This window comes from Ipomoea nil, unplaced genomic scaffold (assembly GCF_001879475.1).
Source record: "Ipomoea nil cultivar Tokyo-kokei standard unplaced genomic scaffold, Asagao_1.1 scaffold2165, whole genome shotgun sequence".
Lineage (NCBI taxonomy): Eukaryota > Viridiplantae > Streptophyta > Magnoliopsida > Solanales > Convolvulaceae > Ipomoea > Ipomoea nil.
In genome coordinates this window covers 1,971,198-1,982,822 of record NW_017618593.1, presented here as the reverse complement: position 1 = coordinate 1,982,822, position 11,625 = coordinate 1,971,198, and the positions used below count along the sequence as shown (strand labels likewise).

The 11,625-nt window shown below is 36.8% G+C and overlaps 1 protein-coding gene across 1 annotated transcript; it reads left to right on the top strand.

Annotated features, from left to right (window-relative positions):
• The first annotated feature begins 10,476 nt into the window (after window positions 1-10,476).
• LOC109149933 (skin secretory protein xP2-like) lies at window positions 10,477-11,010 on the top strand. The gene has a single exon (XM_019297926.1). The coding sequence runs from the start codon at window positions 10,477-10,479 to the stop codon at window positions 11,008-11,010; it is 534 nt and encodes a 177-aa protein (XP_019153471.1).
• The last annotated feature ends 615 nt before the right edge of the window (window positions 11,011-11,625 follow it).

Below are 11,625 nucleotides of genomic sequence, written 5' to 3'. Positions count from 1 at the left end.
TATTATAATATTATACGTAATATTTTATGTACTATATAGGTAGCCATGCATCACATTGTTTCAACAATGAAGTCTTCAACAATGTCTAATAAAGTTACTATATTCATCAATGTGTAATAAAATCACAAGTTTTTCATTTCACATTTTGTCAGGTTCAAATAACTATATTCTATACTGTATATATATCATACTATATATATAGTCGCGCATCGCGCGGGTGCACCTACTAGTAATATTAATAACAAAATCATTCTTAAAAATCTCAACTTTTAGGATCTCGCACTTTTACAAACAAAATTAAACAAGACTAATTTTTGAACACATAACTTAAACTCAATGTTCCTTAATCTATTATCCCGATTAACTTATTTAAAGTAGGTCATGTCATATTAATTAACATGCATTCATGTTATGTTGAGACATATGTATCGCAAAATATCTCTTTGACATGAACATAAAATGTTTAATAAACATGTTACAGTCCATAAACTTATACAAAAACAAGTTATTAAACAATGTTATATATGTTATAACATGCATATATCGATTTATCCTAAAAGGTAAAAAAATCTATCATAACATGTTAAATAGATGTTGAACTTACAATGATTGACCGGGACGCCATGCTAGTGAAGCTATGTTTGGAGCGTTGGGAGGTTGAAGTTGGGGTTGCATATTTCCTACTGGCCTCTCCTCATTAGGTCATCCACATTAGTAGATTTTAGTGTAGTTTTTGAGGAAATTTGAGTGATGCGGCGGTGAGAGAGTGAAGAGAGAGAAAAAGTGAGGACCTCTTGCAAGAAGGGGTTTTTTGTCACTTATCATGGGCCCCACCAAATTGAATAGCAGACCGAAGAATCTCGCGTGGAAGGTAACATAGTGCCCAGCCGTGCGCGTTACAGTAGCTGTTTTTTTTTTTTTTTTCCCTTCTGATAAACACCCTTTTTTAAAAAAATCTTTTTTCTTTCTTCAATTTTTATCTTCCCTCTCTTACTTGGCACCTAAACAAAAAATCGATCCAAAAACTTCACTATTGAGGATGCCTTTATCATTAGTTTCAGCCTATTTTATTTATTTTTTTTCTGAAAAATATAATAAAATATTATAAGCTACTCGTATGGACACTGCTTAATGCAAAAATAGTTTTATATTAATTTTTTTTAAAAAAATAGTTTCTTATCTTGTGTATTTACTTGACATACCCCAGAGTGTGAGGATGAGCCAACGAGTGTTTGAGAAAATCTTCTCCCATGATTACCACGAGTGCGGCTTGTACGTAGAGTATAAATTCTCTAGCTTATCCTATTTTCTGTCTTTGGATATCTGATGTAGTATTATGGAAAGGAGTGATGTGATGGCAATTTGTACTATTGTGGTATGTATGACGTCATATTAAGTATGCCATTAAGCTGTATTCATTATTTTTAAATAAAAAGATTGATTTGACAATTTGTGGAGTATAAAATGGGTACATTTTATGTGAATTGTGGTATGCAAAAGGTGTGCAATTTATGTAGGGTTTGAATATTTTATTATTAAATGCCACCTGGTCGCAGTTTATATGGACCGTGGAGTACAAAATATGTGCAATTTATTTGTTCACGTGGCTTTTGATTTTTTTTTTTTAAAAGAAAAATAGTCAACTCTCCCCCCTTAAGTCAATAAAATAATACAATTAATCCATCTTTGTTTAGTTATCATGCCGTTAGGAGAGAGCTTCTTGGGCGTGAGCTGTGGACCATCTCCAGCAGTCAACCGCTCATCTTATTCATTCATCTGTATTCTCCATACAAGCACAAGATATATATATATATATAATATACAAATATAATGGAAGACATAATGTAGTCATTACAGGGCCGTTCCTAAGAAAATCGGGGTCTTGTACGAAAATTAACATTGGCCCCTTTTTGTATATATAATTGTAAATATATAAAAGATATATTGTATTGTACCAAAATATATAATAGTCTATAAAAAAATTATTATTCAAAATTTCACTTGAAAAGTGACATTCTTCTTCTTCTTCGGCCATATTTAGATGTAAAATTATTCGGTCAATCCATTGAGTCTTTTTTACAATATAGTTGATCATAAGTAAGGTTTCAACAACTTTAACTTTAAAAAAGTTCTTTATGCATAAACAACAGTAATGAAAATAGTCAAGACTAATTGATATTGCAATTGTAGTATCAAAATACAAGAAATTAGATTGTTATTCACCAATCAAAAAAATTTCTAGCTAGGGTTAGTTATTGAATTAATAATTTTAAAATTTTGAATAAAATTAAAGAATTAAAATATTTAATTATTTACATACCTTCATCCTTTTATCGTGAAGAATAAACAAATTGAGGATGCCAAATACCCGCACAAACAACGCACTTCAAATTAATGATTACTAAAACCGAATTCTTGAATTGTGAATACAAATCTTGTGTGTATGCATTATAATAAGAATAAGAGTAATTTTTTACTCTTTATATATAATAATATAATTTTTACAATAATCAAATAGGCCCGCCTCAATTCCTATAAGTTATAAGACTATAACTCTATACGTAAATCAAGTCCTTAAGAATTATGAATATAAACTTTTTAGAATTTTAGACCGTCTTGATTTCTTTATACATAAATTACACCTACACTAATATATAAAATATAAATATACGCACAATGTACTACGTATGTAATATTTAGGGCCCCCAAAATTTGGGGGCCCTGTGCGCTGGCCCTGAGTCATTAATCACCTAACCGTTACACAATCAATACTAATAATGGCCACACTAAATATATTTATAACACTCCCCCTTGGGCATTATTTGACCACGATCTTGCCTCATTAAAAACTTGCAAGGAAAACCCTATGGGAAAAACCTATAATATTTGAATACATTCATGTCTCGTTAAAAACTTCACTAGGAAAACCACGTGGGAATAAACCTAGTTAAAGAAAAGAGTACATGATATTCGTAAAAATCATATATAGTATTGATTGCCTCATTAAAAACATTTAACTTTAAAAAAACCAGTGGAAAAAAACTTAGTTAAGGGAAAAAGAGTATAACTATAAGCCTTCAAGGCATAATCTTCAGGATTTTCGGGGTCTTGTCTATTTATTTGCAACTTTTCCCCATTGACATTATTATATCATACTCATGTCTCGTTAAGAACCACACTAGAAAAAACCCAATGGGAAAAGGCTAGTGATCGAGGAAAAGAGTACATGGTATGTATATGTTGTAAAAGTACAATTGTTAGTCTTTTAATACCCAATCTACAGGATTGATTCGAGTGAATGTACAGGAAGGTCAGTCTCACAATCAGAAGGTAAACCATGACCATGTGTCAAGATTTGCTGAGTTGGTTTCTTTGCTTTAGATCACTTTTCATTTTTAGCTCTCTCTAACTTTGATGAAGAAATGAACTTCATTTCAACTTGTAATTCATTTTGGTTTCAAATTCAAGATTGTGTTTTCCATTGTTATTGAACTCTTTTGTTATGGATGCTATGTCATTTGAATTGCAATGTTAAATAGTGTAATGAGTACTCAATGATGGTTCTAGTTGTGAGCTTGGTGATTTATATGGATTCTTGAATAATTTGGCCCAATTATGCAATATGTACATGGATAAGGTGTTGTCACTATGACAATGGAACAACATCATAGACACACCTCTCACCAGTCCAACTTTGCTTTTAGAAAAGAGAGTTGGAAGGAGATGTGAACACATCGTATTCGATGAATTGCTTTAATTGGTTTGAGTCACCATGGGAGTGAAGCCTAAAGCTTAATTGAGAGGGGCATTGGCACTTATTAGTGTCTCTTAGTTCCCTTGTTGAGACATTGCATGGCCTCTATCTTAGGAAACTCTATAACATTTATACAAAAGTGGTCAAAGTCTAAGTCCCCCCCCCCCCCCCCCCCCCCCCATTTACAATTGTTTGTTCCGTTGTTCATTTCTTTGTGTTTACTATTCTTACATGATGCTTATCTCCTCATTTATTAGTTTGATAAAAAATAATATAAAAGAAGTCCAATTAGCTCGAAATTGATTGTCCAATGGCATGAATTGGCTAGCTAAAAATTAAGCTCGATAGCCTGGGATGCTAAAGACTACTCTTAGGTTCACAAGTGATGTGAAACAAAATATACACGTTAATTTTAAAGTAAATTCATTTTTAGTATGTTTTTATTAACTTTTAATAAATATATTATCAATTTTATTACAAAACAAATTATTATTTTTATTAAAAGTAACAAAAAATAAAAATCAATATAATTATTTTATTATAGTTCTAAATATATTAAATCTTTTTAGTTGCAATTTATTGGATTGGTTAATCCCTTGGTTCTTACTTCCTCAAGATTCTTGCTTTCGTTTCTGTTTCCTTTATTGCTTTCAAGCTTCAAATTAGCTTCTATATTGAGCTGGGTATTTTAATTTTACTGTGCTACCAGCCTTCTGGATTTAAGTCATTATTATGCACAGCCAATTGCAACTAGTATATGTGTTTTCCTTATTAGTTTCTTTTAATTTGCTACATTTAATTTAGTAATATTCATTAGGACTGAACCATGCATAAATTTTTAATTTCTGTTATTCCAAAGGGTTTACTACAGGAAGAAGGTGATGATATTGAGGAAAATGTGTTGAGAATTGAAGATGCTGCAGATCAGTTAACCAGAATACAGCATGAAGGTGACAATCTGGAGAGAGAAGTCTCTGCCTCAGACCACTTATGAATGGTGTCAGATATGCAGTAGAGAATGTGGTTGAGTTTTCACAAGTGAAAAACTTTGAGGATTTCGACGTTGTTGTCAGCAACCTAAACATAGATTCTGAGATCTCTGAAGACACCAGGCTCAAGTACTATGAGCTTTGTCAGTGGTCGTGCTGCCGTCTCATAATGCACCCCTCCCGTGCGACGATCGTGTGGCCGTCTCATCTCTTCGATCTTTCATCACAAACTCTCTGCTTCTTTGATCTTCCGTTGCCGGCTCTCTATTGCTTCAATCTGCCTTTTCAACTCTTTGTTGCTTTGATCCACCATCGCTAACTCTCCACTACTTCAATTTTTCATCGCCGACTCTCTAATACTTTTGCGTTTAATTTTGTAACTGAGTCTCGCTCTGATTTTTCGTTGTCGAGTCTCGCTATGATTTTTCGTTGCCGAGTCTCGCTTTGATTTTTCGTCGCTGAGTCTCGCCAATTACTTCAATTTTCCATATTCGACTATCCGTTGCATCAAATTTCCATCGCCGATTCTCTACTACTTCAAATCTTCAATCATCCGTCCCAGACTCTTTTGTTGGTCCCGGTAGGGTCAAAGAGAATCTAGAGAATCGGGGGGGGGGGGGGGGGTTGAATAGACTCTAATCGATTCTTTTTGAATAAACTGCTTTCGGAGATATACGCACCAGAGATAATATCTTATTTTAAATATTCTTTGCACACTTTCGTGTTAGTAAAGCTTTAGCGTTTGGTCGATGAAGTATGCTATGCAAAGCACAAAAGTAAAAGCGATAAATAAAGAGAGATGGACAAAGATATTTTTATAGTGGTTCAGCCAACTATGCCTACTCCACTCTTCTTTCACAACTCGTGAAAGGGTTTGCACTATCACTCCTAGTACAAACTATTTCAAGTTGGCTTCCTTGATCACTAAGCCGGACAGCCACTTGAAAGGTTTTTCAACTCCTCGAGTTTACTCCGCCTCTATCAACTTCTTCCTAAGCTAAGATGTTGAAAAGGTAATCTGATGGTATTCCAACAGGTAGAAGCTTATCTTGATGTCTGGATGGATCTTTACTTGAGAAAAGTACAAGACTACTTGAAGTTGTGAAGTATGACGATGAATATGCCTTTGAAAAACTTCACAACAAACACTAGTTATGAAAAGCTTTGAGGATAGAACTGCTTTGAAGAGCTTTTCTTAAGATTGCAAGAGTGAGTCAACCAGCTCCTTCTTCAATGGTGAAGAGAGGTATTTATATGTGGAAAAATTCATCCGTTGGAGGGAGATGAAAATTTCAAACCTAATAACCAATGTGTATTACTCAGTGGGCAAAAGGCATTTAGTGCACTTTGTACTGTATAGCCGTTGGAGCCAAGAGCATTATGGCTTTTGTCCTTGATTTCTGACAAGATGGTACAAGACTCATAATGCTCCTTGTCTTTAGTAAAAATCATTCCTAGGACATTTTTTGTCTGAATGATTTGCCCATCTGAGTGATAGACAACATTCTCATTGTTTCCTTTAATGAGTGTTGTCTTTCAACAAGTTTATCCTTGACTTGTTCACTTAGGAATGAGAGACAAAATATTGTCCTCATCTTTCGTCCTTTCTTCTTAGACGAAGGTTCGTTTTGTAGAAGCAGTCCATCCGAGACTTTCTTTAATCCTTCTTTCGTCTGGAAGCATCTTTCGATTGTCTTCGAATCTTCATGTAGACCTATTACACTAGTCTCGTGCATGGTTTAACATCTTATTCCTATGTCATTCGAGACTTATCTAACAAACGAAAAATAGGGGACTACAATCTAAGACAGTTTGGTATCATCAAAATCTAAATACACTTGTGGTATGTATGACGTCATATTAAGTATGTCATTAAGGTGTGTTCATTATTTTTAGACAAAATATTGATTTGACAATTTGTGGAGTATAAAATGGGTACAGTTTATGTAAATTGTGGTATGCAAAAGGTGTGCAATTTATGTGGGGTTTGAATATTTTATTATTAAATGCCACCCTGGTTCGCAGTTTATATGGACCGTGGAGTACAAAATATGTGCAATTTATTAGTTCACGTGGCATTTGATTTTTTTTCCAAAGAAAAATAGTCAACTCGGCCCCCTTAAGTGAATTAAATAATACAATTAATCCATCTTTGTTTAGTTATCATGCCGTCATGGTGTTTAACGAGGAAGGAGAGAGCTTCCTGGGCGTGAGCCGTGGACCATTTCCAGCAGTCAACCGCTCGATCACAGCTCCTGAATGCATGGTCCAGAGTTTCTTAGTGCTGCATGCTTGAATGTTATAATTATTGTATTAGATGATAAGCCAAGTATGAAGTAGCTAGTTAGCGGATGATTTGGGCAAAACTAGTAGATCAGATTAGGAAAATTGTTTTAATGTGTATGGCTATTGTAATTCATTTGTAGGGAATTTGTTAATCTATTGCAATAGCTGGTGTAGTATGCTAAAGAAATCAAGGCAAATCCATTCTCAATTTTAAATACACAAGTTTTTCTATCCTCTTCTATAATTTCCTTTATATATATACATACACACACACACACACACACACACACACACACACACACACACACACACACATATATATATATATATATATATATATATATATATATATATAGAGAGAGAGAGAGAGAGAGAGAGAGAGAAGCTTGATCAAGGTGCAGCGGACTCCTCCTGTGCGACGATCGTGCGTCCATCTCATTATTGCCGATTCTCTACTTTTTCAATCTTTCATCACAAATTCTATGTTTCTTACTACCTGTTTGAGCCTTTTACCCCTACATCGAGGTAATTTAAAAATCTATAATTCAATAAAGGTTTATATATAAGCAAATAATCCATAATTTTTTTAATATTATTAACTCTATTATACTGTAGTATATGTTCATAGCTACTTTCTCAACCTGCTGAAGCACGAAAAGTCAATAGCGTCTCCACTGATATATAAGCAAATAATCCGTAACATTTACCTTAAGTATAATTTATCAATTTAATCATATTTTATTTGATAAATATTATTTTCTAATATTGCATAATGTAACAAAATATAGAATAATTAATTATGGTAATATTATTATGGTATCTCATGGTCAAAATATTGCGTAAAGTAGTAAATCATAGACTAATTAATTATGGAAATATTATTATGGTAATATTACAAAAAATTTAAAATTAGAAATGTATAAAAGAATTGAAAATAGATTACAACATAAAACGATGAGTGCATTTTTTTTGTAAGAATAGAAATTACTTATCACCATAAAATTTTTAATAGCGTAAACTTTACAATTAAAAATGAAAAAAAAATTCAAATTAGGTTAATTAGAAAATAAAATGGATATTAATAATTGACTAAAAATAAAAATGATCCATAATTGACTAAAATGGGAAAGAAAATGGTCAGATCATTGCATTTTAATTTTTCACAATAATATTACAGAGTATAATACATCAAATCATAATTATGTCATAAATCTTTCACAATTTTAAACAATGGAACGAAAATTAAAAATAGTGGAAATATTTCAATAATAATATTCTACATCATCAAGTAAAGGGAAATTAAAAATAAAAAGAAAATATTTGAATAATTATATATTCTACATCATCAATAGTAAAGGCATATTTTAAGCAATAGTAAAGGTAAATTTAAAATGCAACGAAAATTAAAAATGAAACGGAAATATTTCAATAATAATATTCTACATCATCAATTAAAAAGGAAAAAAAAATTGGATAAAAATGATTATGAGAATAATTAAATCATTATAATTGTGAGTATAAGGGAAACAAAATCTGCGTAATAAATGAGAAAATCCATTTGAAATTCTATATAATTTTATAAGGAAATAATAATTTATTAATTATTATTGACATCAATCTATATTCATATTATTAATAAAAGTAAAATCTTCAATTAAAATGTCTTTCACCATTCTGATACTAGATTGCCTTTCAAGTTCTAACGAAAACAATTTACGTTGATGCTCGCATATGCCATGCCTATCAACAAAAGTCAGGGTCAAACACTAACTCACATTGAGTTATTACTGAAAAAATCAGTCTTTAATCATGGTTAATTGTATGTGACTTTTTATCGAGTCACCCATCCAGATGGTCTGATGGTTTTAACTCTAGACGATGATGGATAAAATTCCGTTACTACTACCAATATCGTGTACAAAGAGATTTGCAATAATGTATAATTCAAGTCATTGATATTATATTTTTTTATATACAAAGATGACAAAATTGCTATATATCTACACAAAAAATATATCTTCTGTATAAATAATTTCAATAACTGAGTTGCCAGACAACAAGCTAATTAGGCCAATTAATACAAATTTTAAACACAGATATATAAAATCTCAAAAGTTGCAGCATTGAATGTACGCATCTACACATTAGCTAATAATTGGGCAATTATTTATTCGAATTCAAGCATTGATAACATCAGAAAACATAATCGGTGCAACTCAATTCTTCAATTATATTATATAGTATTCGATGTTATAATTTATACAATTGTATATCGATCTAAATATTTTTAAAATATTATAACAAATTCATTCCGTGCAACGTACGGGCGCAAATACTAGTATACAAATAAAATTATTATCACTTAAGAAATTGGGATTTAAGACCAAGGCTCTGGGGTAAGGATCAGTTGGTAAGCCAAAATCCTTGTATCTAGTATCATATGGACAATTCATAACGTGCCTACACAAGATAATTTTACAATTGTGATATATATATATATATATATATATATATATATATATATATATATATATATATATATATATATATACAAACACACTTTAAAAGAGGTAAAACACATTAATTTAGTATATGTGTTTTCCTTGTTAGTTTCTTTTAATTTGCTACATTTAATGTAGTAATATTCATTAGGACTGAACCATGCATAAATTTTTAATTTCTGTTATTCCAGAGGGTTTACTACAGGAAGAAGTTGATGATGATATTGAGGAAAATGTGTTGAGAATTGAAGATGCTGCAGATCAGTTAACCAGAATACAACATGAAGGTGACAATCTGGAGAGAGAAGTCTCTGCCTCAGACCACTTATGAATGGTGTCAGATATGCAGATAATTAATGTGGTTGAGTTTTCGCAAGTGAAAACCTTGGAGGATGACGGATATATTAGGAATCGACCCGCACCGACCCGGGGGCGCGGACAAGAACGGGTCCCGGGGCGGCGCCGCGTACCCGCCCCGGACGGGGCCTCGCCACGTGGCCCCGCACGGGCCACGTCGGAGGCCGGGTCGGCCTCTCCAGGAGGCCGGGCCGACCTCCAAATGGGCCCAGCCCGAGCCCATGACGGGCTCGGCCTGGCCCCCCAGCACGGCCCGGTCGCGAGACCGGGCGCGGTCAGCTCGGATCTAACCACCCCCCGCTTTAGGGGGTGGCGGTTAGGGGCGGGGGTCGTATAAAAACCCCCCACCTTGTCCAGTTAGGACACAATCTACTTTACGGACACACTTTGTACTGAAGAATCATTGTAATAGCCAATTCCATGGCATCTAATACAATATACGGTCCACCGCGGCCTTTAATTAATTCATATTCTCATTCGGGTTAGTTAAGTCGGACCCCCGGTTTAATTAATTCCATCAGTGGTGCTCTTGTTGAGAGCTGCTGTACAAGCTTAAGCGCTCTCTCCCCACTATTGTTCATCGACAGCGATGGCACGATCGAGATCCAGCTCTCGTCATACCCATGGTTCCCGCGGCACCCAGCTCGGCGCGAACGGGAACGGCCCCAACGGGGCCCCCGCCCCCAGCATCCAACCAGCCGCCTCCGCCAGATCGGGGGAGGATCTGAGGGCCCAGCTCACCAACCACCGTAGTAGCGGTGCGCCACCAGCTCCCCACGCCGTCCCCGCTCCAGCTCGCGCACTCATCCAGGAAGGGGTGGCGGTCTTCGAGCAAGCTTCCACCGCGCTGGCGCGCGTCCCGGCGGGCCTCCGAGCAGAGGAACAAGCCGCCCTGGGCGCCGCCGGGGGGGCGCCAGCGTCGCCTCCACCTCCTCCTACCCGGGGGCGCAGCGGCCCGAGCACCCGACCACCCCAGGCACCTGTCACCCAGGGGAGGTCAACTCGCCTCGACCATCGGAGAGGCGGGGAGGAGGAGATTCCCGCCGAGACCGCCAGCGTGACGACGATGGAAGGGCGCCGACCCAAACCAGGCCCGCCCTGGAGAGATTGGGCGATCGCGTGACAGCCCGGGATAGGTTGGGTCCGAGGCCGGCCAATGGGCCACCGACGGTGGAGTCATGCTCCCGCCGGCCGCCACGACAGGGATCGGTCACTCGGAGGTCGCCGAGCCGTGGGCCCCGCGCCCCGCCGCGACACGAGGCAGCCTCGCGCGGGTCAGCAGGTCGGGTCCCCCGACTCCACCCGCGACGCGAGCAGGCCTCCCGGGTCGAACGATCGGGGGAAACGAAAGGTAGAGCTCCGAGCTCCCATCGGGGGGAGGTCGAGAAGCTGCAGAGGAGGATGGACGAGCTCCAACGGAAGATTGATGAGAGGGACGGGTCTCCGGAGCCCCAGGACGTGTTGGCCTCCCCATTTGCGGACACCATCATGGCAAAACCCCTACCTCGGGACTTTCGCTTTCCCACCATTAAGGCATACTCGGGGACCACGGACCCGCGGGCACACCTGACCAGGTATGGAGCCGCCATGATGATCACCGAGGCAACAGATGCCATCCTCTGCAGGGGGTTCTTCGCCACCCTGGACGGGCAGGCACACGATTGGTTCGGATCCCTCCCGGCGGGGTCCATCTCCACCTTCGCGGACCTCACCCGGCAGTTCCTATCCCATTTCGCTA